Source organism: Peromyscus leucopus, unplaced genomic scaffold (genome assembly GCF_004664715.2).
Source record: "Peromyscus leucopus breed LL Stock unplaced genomic scaffold, UCI_PerLeu_2.1 scaffold_628, whole genome shotgun sequence".
Classification (NCBI taxonomy): Eukaryota; Metazoa; Chordata; class Mammalia; order Rodentia; family Cricetidae; genus Peromyscus; species Peromyscus leucopus.
The window spans coordinates 133,341-159,000 of record NW_023505539.1 but is presented as its reverse complement, the minus strand read 5'-3'; the positions used below and the strand labels follow the sequence as shown (position 1 = coordinate 159,000).

The 25,660-nt window shown below is 46.9% G+C and overlaps 1 protein-coding gene across 1 annotated transcript; it reads left to right on the top strand.

The window, feature by feature from the left end:
* Positions 1-7: 7 nt before the first annotated feature.
* Positions 8-25,660, top strand: LOC114704071 (ras-related protein Rab-12). The gene is given in 9 exon segments (XM_028885121.2): positions 8-146; positions 148-235; positions 13,296-13,356; positions 20,350-20,387; positions 20,390-20,487; positions 23,408-23,497; positions 24,054-24,158; positions 25,454-25,474; positions 25,476-25,660. Coding segments are annotated over 9 exon segments (729 nt in total). The 5' UTR covers positions 8-11; the 3' UTR covers positions 25,569-25,660.

Genomic DNA, 25,660 nt, shown 5'->3' with positions numbered 1-25,660 from the left:
CGTATGCGTGCATGGATCCGAGCGCCGCGCTGCACCGGCGGCCCGCGGGCGGCGGCCTGGGTGCGGTCTCCCCGGCGCTGTCGGGCGGCCAGGCCCGCCGGAGGAAGCAGCCCCCGAGGCCGGCCGACTTCAAGCTGCAGGTCATTCATCATCGGCTCCCGCGGCGTGGGCAAGACCAGCCTGATGGAGCGCTTCACCGACGACACGTTCTGCGAGGCCTGCAAGTCCACCGTGGGTACGCCGGGCTTGGGGCGGGTGGGCCTGCGGGGAGGTCGGGGCCCGGTGGAAGCTCTGACCACCACCTCCCCTCCCGGGGACAGGCTGTTATCCGTGGCCATTCTACGGGTGTCCCCGGTACTCCCGCCGTGGGAACGTCTGACATGCGAGCCGCGCACAGGCCGGGTCCCCGTGGAAGCTCTGACCCCCCCCTCCCGGGGCCAGGCCGAGTTTTCCGTGGCCTTTCCGCGGGTGTCCGACCCCAGAGCAGGGACATTCCCCCGGATCCTTCTCGGGTCATGAGTTCAGGGTGATACATCCGCGGAAACTCCCGGTCCGTTACACCAGCTCACCCAGGAAAACGGCTTTGTGAGGTGTTTTGAAAAGTAAAGCCTGGGGTTGGGGGGGGGACCACCCACAGGTGCAGCTCCCCGAGATCACCATCCTAAGCGGGATCGAACCTCTTAGCATTCCGCTAGAGAAAGAACTACAGCTTGCTTTCTCATTTCCCATCCGTTTTCATGGTTTACTGGAACGAAGTTGAAAAAATGTTCGCACTAAAGCTGCACTCCAGTTTCTTGTTTTGTGTAGAAATGTAGGGCAGAGGGATTTCGGCTGTGTTTATCCTTGACCTCAAATAACCGGGTGACAGGCAAAGTGAGAACCATTCCTCCAGTACCCACCCGAGGTCGGTGAAATGTAACGCTGCTGCTTACCTTACACGGGATCTGGATTTGAAACTGCAAGGGAATGTTTTTTGATGTCGTTGGACTGACAGGACCTGACATTGAGATTTGTCAGGGGTAGGGGAACCAGTAGTGCCCATGGAAAATTCCCAGATTTGGGGTGACGCTATAGAATAGGCTGCCCAGATTTGAGGTGAGTCTACAATAAACAAGCAGTAGGGACTGGACAGGGAGTCAAGAAATGTTTGGCGCATGCCTTGAATCCCAACATTTGGGAGAGACAGGTAGATCTCTGTTAAGTTCGAGGCCAGCCTGGTCTACACCTTGAGTTCCAGGACAGCCAGGGCTATGTAGAGAGATCCTATCTCAAACAAGCAAAATCTCAGCTTGGAGATCTGAAATACTAAATACATATACACATATTTACAGTTGTAACCATTGATGGCTTCCACTTTTGAGATTCTATAGAGAATTTTAGGGACTCTCTTCAGAGAGATCATGAGATCATAATTGGTAAGTTATCAGGTAGCAAACAAAAGTATGGCAGTTTTTAAGTACTTGCTGGGAAATTAAACCTCCAATTTTCACATTGACTTTTTTAATTTCCTTTTTGCGTATGCCCCTTAATGCTTTTTTCCCCTTCTTCCTTTTTTTTTTTTTTTTAATATTTATGTTTCTTCCACCTTTTTTTTTAAAATGTTTGTCTTGGGATGCGATATTGAAATCCAGTAACAATTATACCTGTTGCAAATATCCAATCGTGGATCATGAGAGTATGTAGGGAGTTATTAGCCAGGAAATGAGGCTTATGTTATTGTGTTAGTATCTGACTTAAGTGCAGTAGGTTTGAAGGCAGTTGAGGATTATCAGTCTTTTATGACCCTGTACTTACATATGTAAAAATGAAGGGTATGATTGTGTTTAATTCAGAAGGAAAAATCAGTGCAGATACTAACACTATGAAGGCATGAGGTGAGCAAGGGGATGGGTAAAGGTGTCCTCCAGAGCAGAACTCCCACACACAAAAGTTTCATGGGGACATAGCATTATGGAGACCTTGGCTGGCATATAGTTCTGAGAAGGGTGGACCTGGCCATGAGCTTTCCCAGCATTGGCAGAGTGAAACCAGCCTGGGGCAGCCTGGGATTACATAGACTATCTGGGAATGAGCAGGGGAAGTGGCCCCCTTACACACATAATTATGTGGAAGTGTGTCTCCCCATACTGAGTGGTTTAAAGGTGGTTGGGTTTTTTTCTTTTGTTTTTTGTCGGGGAGAGGTTTGTTTGGTTGGTTGGTTGGTTGGTTTTTTTTGAGACAGGGTTTCTCTGTAGTTTTGGTGCCTGTCCTGGGTCTTGCTCTGTAGACCAGGCTGGCCTAGAACTCATAGAGATATGTCTGGCTCTGCCTCCCTAGTGCTGGGACTAAAGGTGTGCACCAACACCGCCTGGCTGTGGTTTTGTTTGTTTGTTTTCTTGAATGTTTTTGTCTACTCCATATGCAGGCTATAGTAGTTAATTTCAGTAAATATTTTTTTGTTGTGGGGAGTTCAGAGAAAGATGGTAACCATGGCTTAATCATAGCCTGAAGACACTAAATGCTAACAGATTCCTCTTTAGCTCGCGCCTCGGAGTCCAGCTGCCCTCCTAGTGAGTGGGTCATTTGTTGAGCACCTGCTCTGTGCTGTTGGCTGTCTCGCTGCCTGTGGGGTAAAGTGGAAAGCCGGGATCGGTGTGCAAGAGGTGCCAAGTTCACGGGGAGCCAAATGGCAGTGGAGAGTACTTAGCTTAGAAGCACCTCCTGGCTGGGGCCAAGAGTTGCTTAGAGCATTTCTTCCCATTGAACTGTGGGCAGGCGAAGTTCATTCCTTAAGTTCCTTTAGAGAATGCTGTTTACCTATGACTCTGGCTGTGCTGTGGCCTTGTAGCTACTGTCTGAGCAGAAACTCATGGGATCCCTTCTGTGGCCTGTGTTTCTGGTTTCTTCTCATCCCGGTACAAAGAGCCCCACATGGAGGATGAGTGTCTGCCCTGATGTTGTTTTTCTTACTGAGTCAGGGCTTGTAGATGTTGGCTGCTTCTGGAAGAGACCGCGCTTCTGGAAGAGAACTCTCAAATACCTGGCAGTCTCTGAGCATGTGGACACAGAGATGGGTTTCAGAAGCAAGGATGGCACCTGTAATTCAGAGGCGAAGAGAGACTTCTGAAATACGCCCTGTCGGCGTATCCGACACCTGTGGACTTTGTGTAACAGGAAACAGTGGAAACCATCCTTAGGGGTCTGAGGTGGTAGAGCAATGTAAAATTTGTAGTGGTGGGGTTTATTGTTTTTATGTTCATTAATTATCAGAGCAGCCTAGGTTTTAAACATGTAGAATTCACAATGTATGAAAAGCTACAGATATTTAAATTATTAATGGAAATTATCATGTTGAATGTGATGTTCCAAGTAGAATCGTATCTGTGGAATTGAATTGCTCTGATACAGCAGGAATAATGAGACTGAGTCTTTTCAAAGGAGAGGAACAGCATCTGTGACATTAGAGAGATGGAAAAAGAAAGAAGTTTGCTGTAGACGCTGGCACCCGTCTGAGCTGAGGCTGGGCCAGTTTTCTAGTTCCTTCTTCGCCTAGACAGTATCTCTGACATACCTGAACCGTTTTCTTCCATGGACACCTGTACTGTAAACATACTTTACGTGCACTGCTGGGAATCCCTAGGTACGAGTGGGATCCTGTGATTACTTTCTGGGTGGAAGACAGAGAAGCAGTACTGAGTTCCTGATCCGCCTTCTTTGTGCTAGATCCCCTTAATTTAGCATAAATAAACTTTTAAAGTATAGTTCAAGAAAATCCATTAGGATATGTTTGTGGGGCGGGGGCAGGGGCAGGAGGGTACACTGGAAAGATGGCTCAATGGTTAAGAGTGTCGCTGCCTTATAGAGGACCAGAGTTTGGTTCCCAGTACCCGCATCAAGCAGTTGTGAACTCCAGCACCAGGGATCAGATACCCTCTTCTAAAATACTGCATTAAATGACCTTCCGTCTATATTTATAAAATATGAAGCACAAATGTTGTGTTTAGACTTCAGTCCAGCCTGTCATCTCATTATGTATATGAAAAGTATCCTTAAACTTTCAGAACATGGCAATAAATTGATGTAAAGCTGTCTAAACCAGAATTCTATTATTCCTGAGCAGTAAAATTCCCCTTAAAAATGGTAGCGACCCATCATAGGGTCATCAGTTCTTTTATTTTGCCAAGTAAAGATGTTTTAAAAAGCCACCATCATCAGTTCCAAAAGAGAGAGAGATTTAAAATGAAGATGGGAAAAATTAGGAGCGATCAGGTAGCAGATTTAAAACTCTTTAAATTTGGTCAGGTAGCAGATTTAAAACTCTTTAAATTTCCCTTCGTCCTGTGCAACAATAGTTACAGCTTCCCAGGCCCGCCTTTGAGAAGGCCAGATCTCAGAAGACAGCTAAGGACTTAGAGAGGCGATGCTAACCTGTTGGCCACAGTCCTTGTCTTGGCTTCCTGGATGTCCTCTCTAGTTCATGCAGAGATGGGGCATGCCTAAGCAACCCAGACAGGCTTCAGCCTAGGCCACACCCGCAGGAGTACTTGAACTGACAACAGAATTGAAGGCTCATAAAACAGGTGACTGAGTGAGACCCAGGCAGAAATGGCCATCCGGCTTGCCTCCAAATGTAGTCACAGATGTCTTTACTGGCCGTCTGGCTTGCCTATAAATGTGGTCGTAGTTGTCTTTACCTAGAAGTTTCAGAATGGGTGTGGAGGAAATTGGCCATTTTGCTCTTTCGTCTGGAACTTTTAGGGCTGAAGTTTGGGTGAGAATAGTCAAGATGCACTTGCTTTTCTGGGTTAAAACTATGATTTTGTTTTGATTGCTTTCTGTGCTTAAATTCAGTCTTCCAAACCATGGCATGTATGCTCTGAGTGTTTCACTTAAGAGAGTTTGGGGAGGGGGGCTGGAGAGATGGCTCAGCAGTTAAGAGCTCTGGCTGCTCTTCCAGAGGACCTGGGTTCAGTACTCAGCACCCACATGGCAGTTCACAGTCATCTGTATCTCCAGTTCTAGAGGATCTGATGCCCCCTTCTGACCTCAGAGGGCACCAGACGTGCATGTGGTCCACAGATATAACAAAACACCCGCACACATAAAATAAGAGAGAGAGAGGAGATTAGGGAAGAATGCCCAGAATTCCCTTTTCCAAACATTGAGGACAGCAGACTTCCCCGTTGCCCCACCCACTGCCCAAGTGATGGGAGACCGCAACTCAGGGAGCAGCAAGTGAAGAGGAACTGAGGTTTGTTTGGGTCACAGGCCCAGGGAGCAGTACTCTGTGTTTGCACTTATTTAGGGAGTCAGTGGAAGCCCACAGGCTTGTGCAGTGTCCGTCGTGTGACACCTGGTGGCTGTCTTTCAGAGAAAGGCTGTAGATTTCTTTGGAATCAACTGTACAGGGAAAATAAAAACCTCGTTAGACCTGGCCCCAGAATGTCCCCCTTCTTTCCTTGCTTCTCGCACTGAAGAGGGAAAGTCTTATTATGCATGATAGGGGTCGGAGTAGAGGTGTGCTCCGTCTTTCCAGCCTGTGGACTCTGCCAGGAGCTCTGTTGGAGGCCCTGAACTGGTTGGAGAAGAGAGGGGATGCCTTTGCCGAGGATAGATCGTGAGAGTTGTTCTATAGCCTGGGCATCAGATACATTGTTCCAACTAAGCATTGGTCTGAACTGGGAAAGAAAACACGCAGTCACTTGGCAGATGTTTTTTAGAAATTCTGTGTATCTACATCAGACCATTCTCGGAGCCATTTAAATAGGGCACAAAGTTGACACCTGCATACCTGGGTTATCGCATTTGAGGGGATGTGGGTCACAAAGAGAGTGGCGGTCCAGTGTAAGGAAAGAGGTGCGAGCCATTGTGTTTCATCAGAGGAAGGAACTGATTGTTTACCTTTTTTCTTTCTGTCGCACAGCTTTGATGTTGGAAAAGTATTTGGAAACAAAACCACAGACCAAACCCACTGCCCCTAATTGAGTGTGGCTATGTTGTTATTTAATTCTGTAAATCCAGGAAGCAACAATACAGACCTAACAGGACACTGTGTGTGTACCACTGAACGGTCTCCCCTCCTCCTCTTCAGTCTGACGGCTGCTAGGACACTGTGTGTGTACCACTAAAAGGTCTCCCCTCCTCCTCTTTAGTCTGACCGGCTGCTGACTCCAGCACTTGTGGTCCTACCTTCTTAGCTTACCAAGTAAAACAAGTTCCAGTGAACCTCTGGCAGGCGGATGAGGAGCCTTCCTGTTCCCTGCCCTTCTTAATGTAGAAGCCTCTGAACTTGGCTGGCCAGAACCCTGTGATGTCACCATTCCCTGTCAATAAAGAGCTTGGCCTTTTTCCCATTTTCCTTCCCTTCCTCATACTTTTATTTATTTTTGTATGATAAGATGTTAGTACTCTCCTGTTGATCAACTCAAATAAAATTTCAAGTCAGCAATCTTTTTTTTTGTTGTTCTTTTAATTTTTACTCAAAAAGGAAAGCCTTGTTCTTCAGCCACCGTGGCCTTTCCCTGTGCTGCCCAGATGGGGGAGTTTGGCAGGTAGCAAGCTGGACCTCGGTTCAAGCTCTTTTGTAAGTTACCAGTGTGTCTTTAGGCAGACCACTTCCATCAGGTTCCTCGGTCAATAAAAGAGGGTTTGAGGCACCTTCTCCCTAGTTCACAGTGTAGGAGTAAGTGTGTACCATGTCCTAGGTACCTGGCCCAGAAAGGTAATCCATCCTTCTGCTTTCCATATCAGTGCTGTGAATGCAGAAACAGCCAGAAAATCCATCCAGATGTGCACAGTGTATACTGTAGAGTAAGAAATGTCAGTGTCAGCCACAACTGGTGAAGTACGACCACCTCACAGGCCCTGCACTGAATAGCACTGTGCTAGTCGAGCATCTGGCTGTTCCACAGCTGTTTGGACTAAGAACTGGCAATGATGTATAGTGGCCAGGGGAGTAGAAGAGGCCCACTGGCTTCAGTTTTCTTTTCTTTTCTTTTCTTTTCTTTTTTTTAAGATTTATTTATTTATTATATATTCAGCATATGTGACTGCAGGCCAGAAGAGGGCCCCAGATCTCTTTACAGATGGTTGTGAGCCACCATGTGGGTGCTGGGAACTGAACTCAGGACCTCTGGAAGAGCAGTCAGTGCTCTTAACCTCTGAGCCATCTCTCCAGTCCCCTGGCTTCAGTTTTCTGTTTGCTAATGGGATACACTTCAGTGAGATAACACACGTGCTCTTAGAGTAGTCCCTGGAATACAGCAAACACCAGCACAGTTAGTTCTTGGTCCTTTTACTTAAGAAGGGATAAGCACCGTTTTCTGAGATTCTTCCTGTATTCTTCTGTGAAAACAGAACTGTCTCCCGGTGTGGGCACTCTGCACTCCCAGCCTCTCCCTGCCTTATCCTATGTTGCCCTGCCTGTGTGTTCGCATCAGGTCTGTGGCTTATGCATCCCTGTGCCGGGCAGAGTCACAGGGTAGTCTGCATTTGTCAAGGCCAGAATGAAAGAGAAGGCAGAGATAGCTACCTGTGTCCCTGCACTTGGCCACAGCCTGGTGAGCCTCTGTAATGATGCATGGTGGGTTTGCACACACCCACTTTTTAAAGGTTTGTTTTTATTTTATGTGTATGGGTGTTCTGCCTGCATGTATGTCTCTGCACCACATGTGTGCAATGCCCTCAGAGGCTAGAAAAAGGTTTCAGGTCCCCTTGAAGCGGAGTTGCATGTGGCTCCAATGTAGATTCTGGGAACCAAACCTGGATCCTCTTTGAGAACAGCCAGTGGTCTCAAACCCCGTCCAACCTCTCTCACCCCAGGTCTGCTCTATAATAGTGTCTTTCTCTGAAATGATCACGAGATGATATAATTAGAATATTGCTTTTAGTTTACTGAATCCTCACAACACAGCTTAGGGAGGAAAAGCCAGTCAAATCCACGAGTTTTTACCCATAAGATACTTCAGGAGCTGGAGAGATGGCTCAGCAGTTAAGAGCACTGGCTGCTCTTCCAGAGGACCTAGGTTCAATTCCCAGCACCCACATGGCAGCTCACAACTGTCTGTAACTCCAGTTCTAGGGGGTCCAACACCCTCACACAGCCATACATGCAGGCAAAAAATAAAATCTGGGCTTGATACAGTAGTAGAAAAAGAGCAGGTCTGGAGGCAGCTGGTCGCTCCCTGTCCCTCATGGTGCACAGTTCACCCTGTACTCTCTTCACGAATGATGCAGCTCGGGTAGGAGACTCATTTCCAATAATAATAATAATAATAATAATAATAATAATAATAATAAAAATAAAGAGGCTATCTGTCACACACTTAGTGCCTCCCACCCAATGTTGGACTTGCCCCTGTCTGTGACTTGGACACATCTCTTAATTTAGTCTGTCACTGTCAAGTCAGGAATATAATGTCCCAAAGTGGCTGACATTGTCTGAGGTATATCCTGGAAGAAAAGTCGTGCTCCACACCGAAGGCAGTAACTGTGACAGAACTGTAGTGTTACAACCATTTTACATGGAGACCGGGTGTGAGAGCCTGGAACAGCTGTGTGAATGTTCAGGAAAGTCCAGTGCCGTCCAGGACAAGCTGCGGGGCTTGAGTTGGCAGAGAAGCAAGGTTATCCTGCGGGAGGGGAAGCAGGAGCCTGACTGTATCCAAGACTTGGACCACAGTGCCTTGTTTTCTTTAGACTAGAAAGGAACGTGAAGAAGGGGGAGTCTGTGTATTTCTGCTGGTCTCATTTTTTGACTTCTTAGGGCTCAGCAGGAGAGAAACAGTGTTTTGGAAATGTTTTCCCTTCTGGCCTTCCTAGGCAGCAATTGCTTGGGCTCTGAAAGACAGACCAAGAAGGAAGCGAAGCCAGACTCACCTCTAGCGCCATGATTATGACAGTAATGGACCGTTTGCAGAACATTGCACACACCTTTTTTTTCCTCACCCACCTGATCTTATTATAAGAGCCTTTAGTTGTTCACACACGTGTGAACTTGAATCATGATTCTGCTGTTGTGTTAGCATGTGGTCTAGCAGTTACCCTGCTGTCTATGATCAGATGTCCCTACAAGATGACATGGCAGTGCCCACCTGACTGGACTTCCATGAGCACAGGGTGTGCAAGGCACCAAATATCTGACAGATAAGACTGTCATTGCTACTAAAACAGATGAAGGCGGAACATGAGCCCCAGTAGCTGAGAGACAGCACCCATTGGAGTAGGGAGCCTAACCCTGTAAGCCAGGTCCTTTCTGGAAACATCACTAACATGTTTTCAGAAGACTTCTATACAATTGGAAGCTTAAACGTAAGTCAACAGAATAATCTATTTAGGGATTACTGCTCCATGGAAGTGATGCGATAAGTAATCTGTTACCATAGTAATCTCTGGGACGTTTACAGCCTAGTAAGACTGTCCTTCGCAGAATTGTAGACCAAGTAAAATGTGTCTGTACATGCACACACACGTGTTTATATCCATCACTCCCGTTTCCACAGCTGCCTCCTCTGCCTCTTGTCTTTAAAAAAACAAAAACAAAAAAAACAAAAACAAAAACTACTGATCAGCCCTGAATATCCCTGATTTTTCCTAAATTACTCTACAGCATTTAATGGAGAAGAGAGGCCAACTTTCAGTCACCTTCAGAGTCGTCGGGTTGCTGCTGGGTGCTGGGCAGTAAGCCAAGGATGCTAGCTAGGTCTTTGGAGGATGGAGCCTCTGGCTGAGGCCAGCAAAGAAAGAGTACAGAGCCAGAATCGGGGTGGGAGCAGGGTCGGTATGGTCAGGGAAGGCTCCGTGGGAAATCTAGGATTTAAAAGGTTTCTGGGCAGACGAGAAGGTTCTCTAAGAGTGGATGGCAGGGGAAGGTACTCTGTTGCCAAGTACATGGTGTGTTAATGTAGGTCAGTGTGACCCAGCTTTGGGGGCAGGGACTGTCCCCATTAACCCAGAGGGTAGTGAAGGCTGCTTGCTTGCCTGTTCATCAAGAAGCCTCTGAGAAACTGGGTTTTCGGCAGTGCTGTAGATGTGAAGGTGATGCCGCTCCATCCCTGTGTGTGGATGTGTAGATAGATGAAGGTGATGCCGCTCCAGATAGATAGATGAAGGTGATGCCACTCCATCCCTGTGTGTGGATGTGTAGATAGATGAAGGTGATGCCGCTCCATCCCTGTGTGTGGATGTGTAGATAGATGAAGGTGATACCGCTCTGTCCCTGTGGGTGGATGTGTGGATAGATGTGAAGGTGATACCGCTCCGTCCCTGAGTGTGGATGTGTAGTTCTCCACTGCTGTCTATGCCGCCTGCCCCTAACGATGTGGCCCAAACAGCTGAGACGGTTGCTGGCTTGCTGTCATTCATTAATCACCAATACCATCTCTGTGGCACGCAGGTGGTGCAGATACACAGCCTAGAGCCATTTCATATTTGTGAGGCAGCGTTTTTAGACATGTCCAGTGGTATACTTGTATTAATACAAAGATGTGTTTAAGCCATAAATTTAATTAAGTTTCCAATCATTACAAGCTACTTGGAGCTGTTAGGTTCAATGCAGGCTCTTTTATTTAAGAGAGGGGACAGTTTTAATGGGCTGTTATCTTTTATAGACTTGATTTTTTTAAAAAGATTTTATTTATTTATTATGTATACAGTCTTATGCCTGCAAGCCAGAAGAGGGCACCAGATCTCATTACAGATGGTTGTGAGCCACCATGTGGTTGCTGGGAATTGAACTCAGGACCTTTGGAAGAACAGCCTGTGTTCTTAACCTCTAAGCCTCTCTTCCAGCCCGGTTTTTTCTTTTCTTTTTTTTTAGAGTTATTTATTTTGGGCATATGAGTGTTTTTGCCTGTAGGCATGTATTTGCACTGTGTGCACACAGTGCCTGCTGAGGTCAGAAGAGGGTATTGGATCTCCTGGAACTGGAGTTACAGGCTGCCGTGTATGTGCTGGAACTGAACTGAGTCCTCCCCTGCCAGAGCAGGGAGTGCTCCTAACCACCTCTCCAGCCGGTTTATAGACTCCGACTTCACCCACTTCGCAGCTCTGGAGTTTCCACTCCAGTTGCTGATGCCGTTGTGGTTACTGTGCTCATTAGTACCGGCTCTCCCCGCTGGCTGAACAGATCCTCTGTCCAGCTTCATTTCAAATAACTGATCTTCTTTCCTGGTTTTGTGTGTGAATGCCTGATCCTTCTTTTTTCGTTCATTAAGCTTTGTGGTTAGAAAAATAATTCTCAGAGGACTGCCAACATAGGTGGGTTTCCAAACTTGCTGTGAAAGCGTGGCGAGCACGTGACATGTGCAGGCACAGCCTGACTTAGCACGGGAGCCCTGCCTGGTTGTATGAGGTCTGTTAGGTGACCGGAAGCAGAACTCAGGAGAGATGCCGCTGGCCACTTCTTTTCAGTAAAATAACAGATTTACCAAAGTTATATCTTCCTTAACTCAGATTCTGAAAACAAAATCATTTGAAGTAGAAAAAAAAAAAGTGAAATCAAGGGAGCCGACAGGATGGCTGTGTGCAAAGCCTCCTATCACCTTGGAGCCGGACGACCTGCCCCCTGGTAGCCACACAGTACAGAACACCAACTCCTGCAAATCGTCCTCCGACTCCACTCGAACACCACAATAAAGAAACAAATAAGTAAACATTTACTTCTTAAAACGTGAAATAAAATAGTAGTCATGGCAGCTTGAGTTTGATGTGTAATTCACATCGCAGATTCATGTGCGAAGAAGCCCTACATTTAGGTTAATATTGTAAAGACAGTGGTTTGTCGCCAAGCTGTGCCATGTCACAGTCAGAGCCGACAGTGTGGTTGTGCCTCGAGGTGTCACTTTAAGGTGCTGTTACCTTGGGGTGAGTCATTTGGGAGCCTTGCTCAAGGCCATGGGCCTGCACAGACCTGCTTTCAGGTTCACGGCTGTGCCTGAGGGCCATCTGCCTTTGGGAGGCAGTCAGCTGGAGAGTGGAAGGTGACACTGTGTCGGTCAGCCTTGCCAGTCTGGTGTGAAGGGTTGAGAATTGAAATTGCCAGGTGTGGTGGCGCACGCCTTTAATCCCAGCACTTGGAGGCAAAGGCAGGTGGTCTCTGTGAGTTCTCGGCCAGCCTGGTCTACAGAGTGAGTTCCAGGCCAGCCAGGACTATGTAGAGGGGCCCTAATTCAAACAAAAACAAATGAACAAACATTGCAAAATAAAAACAAGAATTGATACATAGTGGACCCGTCTCCATGGTGACGTTTTGTATTCACAGAACCTCTCTGCTGTCCATCTAGGGGCTGCCCAGCAGCTCAGTCTTACAAACATGTCTAGTGTGTTGCTAATTTTAACCCAGTCACATGTCGTTCTGTTCACCTCAGATCCTCATCTGACCACTGCTGCCACAGGCCTCAAAACGGATGAGCAGAGGACAGGCAGAGTCACTGTGCTGGCTCTGGTCACCTGCACATGCCTACTGCCTGGGATCGTCCTTCTGGGGTCCCGGCAGGCCGCTGGGAAATAGATCCAGAAGAGAACCATCTCTGGTGCTGTGGTTGGCCAGCATCTCCTCGCTCCCCGCTTGTCAATACTGTGTTGAAAAATGTAAAAGTTACCAGATGAGATACACAAATGAAATTTGGATTTTTTAAATTTATCTGATGCTTAATGGTCTGATTTTAAGAAAAATATTACACACGATGGTTTGCTTGCAATATTAAAATGAATAAAAATTAAAATTGAATATGCTAATCTAGAGATGGGTAGATTTTTTTTCCTTTTTTTTTTTTTTTTTTTGTGTGTGTGTGTGTGTGTGTGTGTGTGTGTGTGTGCGCTGAGGCCTTACTTGGTTACCCAGCCTGTCTCTAACTATTTGTTCCTCTCTAAGTAATATACTGAGTCATGTGCATATTTGCCAGCACTTGTGAGGGCTAAAAATGTTGATATGTTAATAGGCTAAAAATGTTAATATGTTAATAACTTCCAGATTCAAACAAAGGCTGCTTGAAATCAGGATTAAATTTCAGGTTTTCCATCTAAGAATCCTTATCTCTGAACTGGCGTCCTCTGTTCATGTTGCTGTGGTTTTTAGTTGGCACCAGGAGTCATGATGACGTAATAGCAGGTGCTAGGATAAGCCAGGCGTGGGCTCGGGTCAAGTGTGGAGAGGGAGAGTGCCCAGATCTGCGGGTCTCTGCGCATCCATCCCTCACACCTTGGAGTGTTTGCAATACCGATCCTTTTAGTTTTCTGAGTCACGCTTATAAGTGGGATTCTTGTGGTGCACTGCGTCTTTATTATTTTTGCTTCATAGTCACTTGTTTTATCTACAGGTGTTGACTTTAAAATCAAGACTGTCGAACTGAGAGGGAAGAAAATTAGATTACAGATATGGTAAGTTCAGCCTGCCCGGTTACGCCCTGTGTGTTTAACAGTCCACACGCTTGGCTACTAAAATGGACCCTGAGCCATCTCGCCTCATCTGCTTTCCTTCGCTCATTTTAAAATCAGATGACCAGTTCTTCCTGGAAATGGCTCCTTACGTCCCACTCCATCTGCACGTGGGGTGTTGTCCTGAGAGCCTGTTTGAGCCTCTCTGCCTCTGTTTTCCGATCACTGACATGTCTCCAAACTGCTATCATTAAAATAATTACTTGATTGCATGTCTTGGACTGCTGTGTGGCTCAGTGGTAGAACTCTTTGCTTGGCATGTACAAGGCCCTGGCTTCCATCCCCAGCACTGGTAGGGGAAAGGCATGTCTTCATGTCTTTAAAATTACTGCATGGTGTTCAAAGGAGCCCAATATGTTCGTAACCATATTGTCAGGAGGGAAAAACACATCACCTACACAACAGCTCGGGCCCTGTGCTGATAAGTGTGGACTTAGTGTGGCAGGTATCCCCTTTCCTGCTGGCCTGTGGGTGCTGTGTGACTGGGGCATCTTCTGCATACCAGAGGGGACCAGAAACCCCATCTGAGGAGGCGAGATCCTTTCTCAGCTCAACATTGGAACAAGAGGCCAGACCGGCTGTGTTCTAACTGTCCTCGATGCTTAAATCTTTCTCTTCCCTATTAACAACCCACAGTGGCAGCTAGAATCCCCCAGGTTGCTAGCTGCTTCTGTAGAAGAAAGGGCGGGGCCTGGCGCGCGGTGCTTGAGTGGCAGCCCCGCTGAGCTGTTTGGAGACTGCGTTGTGGTTTTCCTAACTCAGGTGCAACACTCAGCTTACTAACTCATCTTGGCAGGTGGCCCTCAGCTCTGACTGTCTGTCCACCGTCTGTGTGTGTTTGCTTTCATCCACGTTAACTGCTGCCGCATCTGTGGTCTCACCGTCATCTAACGCTTGACTGTTAGTGGCATGTCTCCATCCTTCATCCATGTCCTTGTCTGGGGCCCAGCTGCAGCCGAGCCAGCCTTGCTCTCCTGGTGTCCTGAGGTAATCACTCTCATTTGGTCATCTGCAACTGTCTACCCACAGAAGGGCTGGGGGGAGGGGCGGTCTATGTTTTGTTTGTTTTTAACAGTTTTGCCTAAGTATTTGATAACAAACATAGGTTTTTCTTACACTAGTCCAGAAAAAGGTAACAATCTTTGTTTAGTTCATTGCTGTCCATCCGATTATCTCCCACGGGCTGGAAGAGAGAATGCTTAGCACTTCAGGCCACTGGCTGCCCTTTCAAAGATCTGGCTTTGGTTCCTAGCACCCACGTGGTGGCTCACAACTGTCTGTGAATCCAGTCCCAGGGGATCTGATGACCTCCTCTGACCTTGTTGGACACCAGGCACATACATGTACACACACACATGCAGGGAAGGCACCCATATACATAACATTTTAATCTTCGTCACAAGCCACTCTTCCTAACTAGAAGTGCTCAGGACAGCTTTTGAAGGGTTCAGGACACGTCTACCTCTGCACCTAGCATCTGTGGCTGTGTTCTTTTTCCCTGAGAAGGGTAATGTAGCTAATATCAGAATGTGTGTACAGCTGGTTTGAGTGGGTGACAGGCAGAATATGTTCTGAAGCTGGAAAGATGGCTCAACGGTTAAGACAGCCCTTGCTCTTGCAGAGGACCTGAATTTAGTTCCCAGCACTCACACTTCATGGCTCACTCACAACTGCCTGTAATTCCAGCTCTAGATCTGGCACCTTCTGGTCTCCAAGGGTGCCCTCACATGTACACATTTTCCAAGGGCACTCTCACACATATACATTTTTCAAGGGCACCCTCACACATACACATTTTTTTTTTAATCTATGTCTGAATGTTCAGGTGCCTCTTGTTGGTTGTGTCTGATTTCCCCACAGTGGCTTCGACTCAGATCAGTTCCTGGCTTTCCTTATGGAAGCCTGGTCCATGAGAGCTGGTAGTATGTATTCAGCCACGGGGGCTCTCAGACGGCTTTTCTCTTAGATGGGAAAGTATTCTCCAGAAACTGCCCTCTGCCCTCTCTGTAAATTCTGCAGCTGTTGGCGTGCCACTGGGAATGTCACCAGGGAAGAGTGGTGGTGTGCACTGGGAATGTGGGAAGAGTGGTGGTGTGCACTGGGAAGAGTGGTGTCACTGGGAATGTCAGGAAGAGTGGTGGTGTGCACTGGGAATGTCACTGGGAAGAGTGATGGTGTGCACTGGAAGAGTGGTAGTGTGCACTGGGAAGAGTGGTGGTGTGCACTGGGAATGTCACTGGGAAGAGTGGTGGTGTGCACTGGAATGTCACTGGGGAAGAGTGATGGTGTGCACTGGGGAAGAGTGGTAGTGTGCACTGGGAAGAGTGGTGGTGTGTTGCACTGGAAGATGTGCACTGGGAAGAGTGTGGTGTGCACTGGGAAGAGTGTGGTGTGCACCGGGAGAGTGGTGGTGCACTGGGAAGAGTGGTGGTATGCACTGGAATGTCACTGGTGGTGTGCACTGGGAAGAGTGGTGGTGTGCACGTGTGCACTGGGAAATGTCACTGGGGAAGAGTGGTGGTGTGCACGCACTGGGAAGATGTGAGTGGTGGTGTGCACGGGAAAGCGTGGTGGTGTGCACTGGGAAGAGTGGAACTGGAAGTGGTGGTGTGCACTGGGAATGTCACTGGTGTGTGCACTGGAAGAGTGGTGGTGTGCACTGGGGGAAGACACGGAAAGAGTGGTGGTGTGCACCAGGAAGAGTGGTGGTGTGCACCGGGAGATGCAGGGAAGAGTGGTGTGTGCACGTCACTGGGGAAGAGTAGTGTGCACTGCACTGGTGGTAGATGTGGTAGTGTGAGTGAATGTGCACCGGGAAGAGTGGTGGTGTGAGGGTCACCGTGTGCACTGTGGGGAAGAGCAGAGTGGTGGTGTGCACCGGAAGAGTGGTGGTGTAGTGGTGTGCACTGGGGAAGAGTCGTGGTGTGCACTGATTTACAGAAAAGCTGATTGCACTCTGCATGGAATATTCGTGGTAGGTTAGGAAGTGGGACTTGTGTGTGAAAAGTACTTAACAGAGCAACTTAAGGGCAGGGTGCCTTGTCCCAGTTCATGGTTTAGGGGTGTCATGGTTTAGGGGTACCGTCCTTCATGGTGGAAGGGGCTTGTGGCAGGAGCCAGGAGCGGCCCGCTCACATCTCAGCAGCCCAGGAGACAGAATGGGAAGGGGATGCTTAGTCTGAGAGCCCAGCCCGAGCGATGGTGTCGCTTCATCCGGTGCGGGCCTTACTTACCCTTAGCTGTTCCTCTCGCAGCCAGACAGGCCCTGTGACTCACCGGTGCCCAGAGCTGCTTAATCTGATCAACACTCCACACAACCTTTTCCCTGAAGGGATTTTCAGAGTGAATCTTATTTCTACAATACGCCAGCTACTTGATTAATCAACCATACTCAAAAGACTTTTTCTTCTGAAATATTTTATTTAAAGATGAAAAATGGGCCAGAGGAATAGCTCAGTGATAGAAATAATTTTTGTACTCATTTTGCTAGTTAAAAAAAAAATCTGGGGTCGTGGTTCTCTTTGATTATTTCTTTAATAAAAGTGCAGATTGGATACTCTTACCCAAAATGCTTAGGACCAGAAGTGTTTTGGATTTTGGAATATTTTGCATAGATACAAATATGAAATAACGAGTATGGGTCCCAAGTCTAAAGGTGAAACTCATTTTACATGTACTTGAAGATAATCTTGTACATCTCTAGTGTGCCTGCGTTTCTTGAGGTCAGATATAAAATTCTCATGTGTGGCACCAGCATCATGCTGGCGCTCAGAAAGATCTTGGAACATTTGGCGTTTTAGATTGAAGATGCTCAGCCTCTACTGTTTGTCATGCTTCAGGGTCCAGGGCAGTCTCCACGCCATTGCTGTTGTGTTGTGTGTGTGTGTGTGTCTGGTGTGTTCTCCTGCCATCAGCTGGGGCTTCAAGACCACAGTGTAGCTGGGAGCAGCATTTCAGGACCCAGGTGGATGTGTTGGGCTGTAAGACAGAACCCGGCTTTCCTCCCTGGAGCCGGTTGGTTGCCACAGAGGAGCTGTTAAGACAAACGCCTTTCTTCTTGATCATTTCTTTTTGTGGTCACCTAATGAAAATAATATACTGGAGTCCTACACCTTTAAAATCCCAAAGACTTCAGCAGTCTGTCACATTTTCATATTACATATTGTTACATTTTTAATCCCTCAATTATGTTTCAAGGACCAGTTTTTTCTCTATACTTAAATTTCTACTTGAATGTACACAAAAACTTAATGTGCCACTAAAATAAAATGTGTCCAGTAGCATGTAGTTTCTTGAATTTGTGTGTAGATATGTGTTTTGAGTCAATATGAACACATGAGTACAGGTGCCTGTCGAGTCTGATCTCCCAGAGCTGTGGTTACAGGCAGTTGGGAGCCATTTGATAGGAGCATTGGGAACCAAATTTGAGTCCTCTGTACAAGCAATATGCGTTCTTAATGCTGAACGGTCTCTCTAAGTTACTGTGTGAAGTAGACCTGAAGCCTTGAAACATGTGCCCTACGTGATATGAACATAGGATTGAAATGGTTGCAGGGCTGGAGAGATGGCTCAGAGGGTTAAAAGCGCTGAGTGCTTTTCAGAGGTCCTGAGTTCAATTCCTAGCAACCGCATGGTGGCTCACAGCCATCTAGAATGAGATCTGGTGCCCTCTTCTGGCGTGCAGGCAGAACACTGTATACATGATAAATAAAGATTTATTTAAGAAAGAAAGAAATGGTCAGCTGGCTGTTTCTCTTTACCCATCAGCCCAGTCTTTATTGTAGGGGAATCTTGTCTCAACTAATGCGTGGGTGGGTGGGTTGGTTGGGTTGGGTTTTTTGTTTGTTTTTAAGATTTACTTATTTATTATGTATTCAGTGTTCTGCCTACACGCCAGAAGAGAGCACCCAGATCTCATTACAGGTGGTTGTGAGCCACCATGTGGTAGCTGGGAATTGAACTCAGGACCTCTGGACGGACAGCCAGTGCTCTTAACCTCTGAGCCATCCCTCCAGCCCAGTTTGAGAATTTTTTGTTGTGGTGGTAGTTTAGTTTGGTTTGGTTTGGTTTGGTTTGGTTTTTAGAGACAGTAGCCCTGGCTCTCCTGGAACTCAGGTTGTAGCCCAGGCTGGCCTCAAACGCACAGAGATCCACCTGCCTCTGCCTCCTGAGTGCTGGGATTAAAGGTGTGCGCCCCTATGCCTGGCTGTTCTCCTTCAGAGGACAGAGTTTGATTCCTTTCACCAAGGTCGAGGCTCACAGCCACCTGTAACTCCACCTCCATAGAGTCTAAAGCCTCTGGCCTCTGAGGCACTGGCCCTCAGGTACACATGCAGACATTGTACACATGCATGCACACAATTAAAAATAAATCTTTAAAAATGTTAAATTACCAAACTAAAAAAACAGAGTTAGAGTAATTTTCCAGCTTGAACCAAAATCGAAGAGACATATAAGAATAAGATCCCACGGTACTCTAGTAAGTGATAATTTAGCTGAGAGCAAAAAACCCAAAGTTCTCTAAATGATCTCTCTCTCTCTCTCTCTCTCTCTCTCTCTCTCTCTCTCTCTCTCTCTCTCTCTCTCTCTCTTTTTTTAAATAATGGGTTTTACAAGACAGAGTTTTCTCTGTGTAACCAACCATCTGGGTGTCCTGGAACTCGTTGTGTAGACCAGGCTGGTGTCAAACACAGAGATCCACCTGCTCGGCTTCCCAAATGCTGAGACTAAAGGTGTGGGCCAGTGCCACCAGCTTGAAATGAGCTCTTTACCATTGTGATGAAAAAGTTCAACTTCCCCTGGGCGGTGGGTGGCGCACGCCTTTAAACCCAGCACTCGGGAGGCAGAGGCAGGCGGAGCTCTGTGAGTTCGAGGCCAGCCTGGCTACAGAGCAAGATCCAGGACAGACTTCAAAGCTACACAGAGAAAACCTGTCTCGAAAAACAAAGGAAGGAAGGAAGGAAGGAAGGAAGGAAGGAAGGAAGGAAGGAAGGAAGGAAGGAAGGAAGGAAGGAGAGAAGAAGTTAGTTCAACTTCCTGGAGATGACGGTAGGGAGAGACGGTTGGGATTTTCTGTATCTTTACAACGTGACACCTCTTCAATAGTTGATTATCTTTGTGGAGACTGCAGAGACGGCTCTGTGGTTAAAATCACTTGTTACTCTTGCAAAGGACCCAGCTTGGGTTCCCAGTTCCTACGTGGTAGCTGACAACTATGCCTGACTCCAGTTCCAGGGGATCCGATGCCACCTTCTGATCTGGCACATATGTGGTACGCACATGGACATGCAGCAAAGCACTCATACAAATAAACACATCTTTAAAATTTTTAGATAAATAAAGTGGCTCCATACTGCTGTACAGTAGACAGTTGGCTAATAAACCCGTTGAATGGAATCAACGCTTCGCTTTCCCTGCTGCTCAGTCATATGTGGTTGAACACAATTTGGTGTGTAGTAGCTTTGAAGAGAGTAAAATAACTCAGCCTGCATTTGGGGGATGCAGAATAGTCATCCTAAAAAAAATGTTTTTTCCTGCTGCAAGCATTCAGTCAGGCACCAAAGGCAGGTTAGAGAGAAGTCTTCAGTGGGACTACAGCAGTTTTATAAGTTGCTCTGTCTCTCTTTCTAAAGAAGCAAATGACCCCATGTTTTGATGTCCTGACATTCCCGTTGTGGCTTTAGTCTGGATAAACTGTGGATCTCAGCGGGGAATCTGTCTCCATTTATGCGATGTAGTTGTTAATCTGTATACAGATTAAAGCACGTGTCTCCTAACAGTGTAAGATGGCCTGAACATTTCCTCGTCCACATGTCAGGCTGGGGAGAGTATCCTGTACCCCTGGGGTGGAGGAGGAGCAAAGTGGGTGTTTGCACCAGCCCACAAGGGCTGCCTACTCCATCGGTGCGGGAACTGATCTTGACTGCTGTTTCCCAGGGACACAGCGGGACAGGAGAGATTTAACAGCATTACCTCAGCTATTACAGAAGTGCCAAGGGGATCATATTAGTGTATGACATCACCAAGAAAGAGACCTTTGATGATTTGCCAAAATGGATGAAGATGATTGATAAGGTACGTGTCACATCCTCCTGCTGTGAACTCTCAGTTTGGGGGCATCATATCATGACTCATGACAGGAAAGGGGGAACAGGATGACTGAGCATCCTCAGTGGACTAACATCATCTTATCCATGCACAACCTCGATAGAGATGAGGCAGGGGTGGAATAGATTGCCTAGAATCGGCTTGTAACGAAGAAAACAAGCCTTCATTCTGGCCAGAACCTTACTCACTCTGGCTGCGCTATCTGGCTGCTTCCTCAGAGTTACACTAAGCAGGAAAGGTCGTGTGGACACTCTTTATGTACTTTATAGTGCCCATGGGTGGTCCAGGGGCCTAATCATCCTCAGCACTGTAGATGTTCTTCGGTTCCTCATTTTGAACAAGAGAAGATTTTTCTCAGATTAAAATTGAGTCATTACAGGAAATTCTGTGTCTTCATGGTTAATGTGAACTGTATTTTGTGCTAGGAAATGTGTGTAGCAGTGCACCTTTAGAAGACCGAGCAGCTGGCATTGAAAGGTGACTGTGTATATACAGTTGACCACAATTTGAGAGGTTCTGTCCCCTTAGACAGTAATTAGATGTTTAATTCCTTTATGTTACAAACACACACGACAGGTTTTGTGTGCAGTTGTACTAAACCTGACTATACTGTGCCCGTCATGTAGCCGCCAGAAAGGTGCACTTCTGGTTTTACTAAGCAGGTTTGCCCTGTGTGCCTCTCCATGGTATGTTAGGGACCAGTGTAAGAAACAGGAGGACTGGGCATGATGGTGCCCACCTTTAATTCCAGCACTCAGGAAGCAGAGGTGGGCGGGTCTCTGAATTTGAGCCAAGCCTGGTCTACATGACACCTTCCAGACCAGCCAGGGCCACACAGAGAAACTCACCACCCACAAACAAGAGGGAAGCAGGGCTCTGCCCTCCACTTGCTCTGCCTCGGCATCGGTCACTGAGTACACGGTTACCCTCGTGCCACAAGAGAGTGGCTGTGCCCAGAGAAGGCCCTCGTCTCCAATACCCCCCTCCCGTGGATAGGTTTAGGGATATTATGAGGTAAAAAAGCGAAGGTTGAGGATGTGGGGAGGATAATTGGAGGGGTCAGTGATCTGCTGTGTGGCTCTTCATATGCAGTGGTGATGGTTTCGCTGTTGAGGCCTCCTCATCTAAGGAAAAGAATTTGAGTCTTCATGACATCAAAACGCTATTCATCAGAGGCCCAAGTCAAGAGTCGGGTTTAAAAAAAAAAAAAAGCCAGCTTCAAGTCCCTAAAAGAGTAACCTGGTGACCCATCACCCAGGCTGGTGGAGAGTTCAGTGGGTAAAGATGCCACCGAGCTGATGCCTGAATTCATCAGGTGACCTGACGTGATAGACGAAGAGAACTGTCTCCTGCAGGTTATCATCTGACCTCCACACGCATGCCATAGAGCATGCATGCACATGCGCAAAACGAAGAAAAATCAAAACTTGTAGTCCTGACATTGTAGGGGTTGGAGAGTCATCTACAGCAGAGTCAGTGAGAGACTGATAGATGTGGTTTATAAAGCCAGCTCAAATCAGGCAATGGGAGGGACTCGGAATCAGAAAAATCGAAAGTACAAAGCTGGCTGGTGTTACATGAGGCTAAGGCACCTGTTTGCGGGAGGTTACCATCAGAGTCGGAGTCTGGGCCAGGCCTGCTGGTGGCGGGATCTATATTCCTTTCCTTTCCCCTCCCTTCCTCCCTTCCTCCCTCCCTCCCTTTCTTTCACAAGTTTTTTCTAATTCTTGAGCTCACCTATTCAGAAGACTAGTGAGCCAGGCATGTTCTCTCTCTGCCTGTCCTGTATTCTATCTATAGTTCTTTGTGTAAGAACTAGTTTTTTGGGTTGGGGATTTAGCTCAGTAGTAGAGCACTTGCCTAGCAAGCTCAAGGCTCTGGGTTCGATCCTCAGCTCAGATAGATAGATAGATAGATAGATAGATAGATAGATAGATAGATAGATGGATGGATAAGTAGATAAATAAATGAATGAATAAATAAATAAATAAGTAAATAGAGCTAGTTTCTTATTGTTGTTGTTTGCTTGCTTGTTTGAGATAGGGTATCTCTATGTAGCCCTCCCTGGCTGGCCTTGAACTCATAGAGATCCACCTGTCTCTGCCTCCCAAGTGCTGGGATCAAAAGGTGTACACAACAAAAGCCATTAAGAGCTATCATTTCTGGAATGCTCAGCTTGGTCAGGCTGTTGCATCACCCAGCCAGTCAGGTTGGTGCTCTTGCCTCCATGTCAGCAAGACACCACATAGGGAGCTGCCTCCCACCTTCCCTAGCTAGCCTCAAGAGTACTTTGGCCATGATCCCAGGTTCCCTTAATGCAGTCTGCTTCAAATGACTTTTCAGACGTACACAAAGTGGAGTGAATTATTCAAGAGATACTAACGGACCTATATTTTTAAAACCTTGCAGATAGAGCTTAAAATTGTTTTGGATTGTAGAGTTAATGCTAACTCCATTATAGCATAAAAGTAAGTTTGAAAGCTTGGACTGGCTCCATTTGTCACCAGCTATTGTCCGGGGGGGCCTTCCTGTGTCGTCCAGTGTTCTTCGAGCAGAAAGACTTGCTTTGTTTTACACACCTTGCTTCATTCTTTCCCCATTTTGTTGGCCTTTGGCCTTTTACAGTTGAGGACCATTTCTGAGTACATAGCTTTGCCTGTTGTTTTCAGTCGTTTCCTTCACAGAGTCTAAAGAGTGGCTGAGGCCAAGGCCAAGGCCATGGTAGTTGTTGGTGCCTCGCAGAAGGTACTTTCCAAAACACTGAGAGCCCTGTCCACCTCGGGAGATGCTCAGGGACAGTGGAGGAGAAGGAACAATAAGAAAGTGGTGACAAGTTGTGTGGGTTTGCATTTGTCTGTCAGTGTGTGACGTCTCTGAAATCCCACAGTATGCTTCAGAAGATGCCGAGCTTCTCTTGGTTGGAAATAAGTTGGACTGTGAAGCAGACAGAGAAATCTCCAGGCAGCAAGGAGAAAAGGTGCGTGGTGTGGGGTGCTCCAAGCACACCCATGCTCTGCAGTGTGTCACTCAGGGCTCGCTCGGGGCTCACTCACATGCTGTCAGAGCAGAGTGCCATGGTAACTGCCCGGGCCCACCCTCGGAACCGTTCACATTAGTATACACTGTATTGTATGTAACTTGACATTTTATACAGAAAAAATGTTTTTAGGTTGTAAGATTTGCTTTCATGGTTTTTTTTTCTCCTGCCTTGACTTTTGCTAAGGATCCAATCATGGAAAAGCATTGATACTCATATTTTAAATGTCAGATCACTATACATTTAGACTCGTACACACATATTGGATTTAAAGGTCTCTAGAGATTTGTTATATATGTATATATTGCTATTTACTTACAGGACCTTGCTGTACACATGAACCTGATATTTGAACATAAATGGGACTTTACAGACCCTGAGCTCCCCCTCCCTTAGTGGAAAGCACAGAGTCTGTGGTCCTGTCAGAGGCCCGGCCTGACACACCCACGTAGGGCTGGGTTACACCGAGTGGTTAAACGAGCACATGTCTTCTCAGTTTGCACAGCAGATAACTGGGATGCGGTTCTGTGAAGCCAGTGCCAAGGACAATTTCAATGTGGATGAGATATTTCTGAAACTCGTTGATGACATTCTGAAAAAGGTAAAAATAAATACATGTGCCTGCTCAGCTGGCTGCATTGGCAGCTGTTGCTCATGCCTAGGGGTTTTGGAGTCCTTAGGGTTGATAGTCTGTTTCCTTTCCTTGAGATAGAATGTTCTAGGTGACTTACACAAGGTCTCATGACCGTGAGAAGCTGGGGCATGGCTCATTGGTAGAAGCTGGGGCATGGCTCATTTGCCTAGCAACATATAAATAGAGTGGGGCTGAGTGTAGCACTGTGATTACGTTTTGCTTAGCCACAGCCCTAGGCTCAGTCTCCCGTGCTGCAGGTAAATGAAGTGCCATGTTTGTATGACACTTCCTTTTCTTTTTTCCTCTTTTCCCAAAGAATTAAGTTTAATATGGAGCCCCTTTGCAGTGTGCAGCCTTCCTTAGAGAAGGGCCACAGACAGCTATGGGTCTTCCTCGGTCCCTCCCTAGACCGGGACTGTCACAGAGGATGCCTCACTGAGCAGAACCCTTGCTTACTCCTCGGACATCTCTCAGCCATTAACTGGTGTTCCCCAGAGGGGTGACTCTAGGAACCCTGAAAACGCCATCACTAGGTGACTCCCAGTGCTCTGTAAAGAGCCGCAGTGTGTGTTAAGGACAGCTGTACATGTTACAGGCACAGTTCTTTTTTCCCAGATATTTTTCCTCAGAGTTTCATTGAATCTGGCAGTGTAGACCCTTCAGGCAGAGAGGGCTAACTGTTAAGCACTAACTAATTATGTCACTTGGGCCCAGGGGGACCAACTCATAGGTTGTCACAGACATGACATGATTCAGAAACAACTGATGAATTGGTTGTTTATGTACCTGGCGAGGTTGCTCCTGTTTTCTTTAGACTATGGACTGGCTTTGTGTTGATTGATCTGTTAAATTTTCATCATAGTAGATTTTGTCCAAATAATGTGTGGTTTTTATCACACTCTTAGGGATCAAGCCTAGGGTCTCCTCACACACATGCTGGACAAATACTTCTCACCAAGCTGCTTCCCAGCCTCTCCCAATGGCATAAAACAATACTTCAGAGATGGGTCAGTGGTTCAGAACATTGGCTGCTCTTCCAAAGGACCCCAGTTCAATTCCCCACACCTACTCAGCATTTCACAACCATCTGTAACTCCAGTTCCAACACACCACACACACACACACACACACACACACACACACACCCGGCTTCATCAGCTAACAGGCATGTGGTGCACATACACATAAAACAAAGGCTGTACAACTGAGACCATTGCCTCTCACTTGCAAGACTGAGGTCTTTGTGTTCTTCTGTCCTTTAGATGCCTCTTGACATTTTGAGAAAACGAGTTGTCCAATAGCATCCTCTCTCTACAACCAGAGCCTGAGATCCCACCAGAGCTGCCTCCACCTAGACCACATGTCCGATGCTGTTGAATTGCTGCTTTGGAGACAGAGTGCAAACAAGTCCTAGGAGGGGAAACATTCTGTTCTGCACTACAATCATGTGACAATTTCCTTTCGCACTT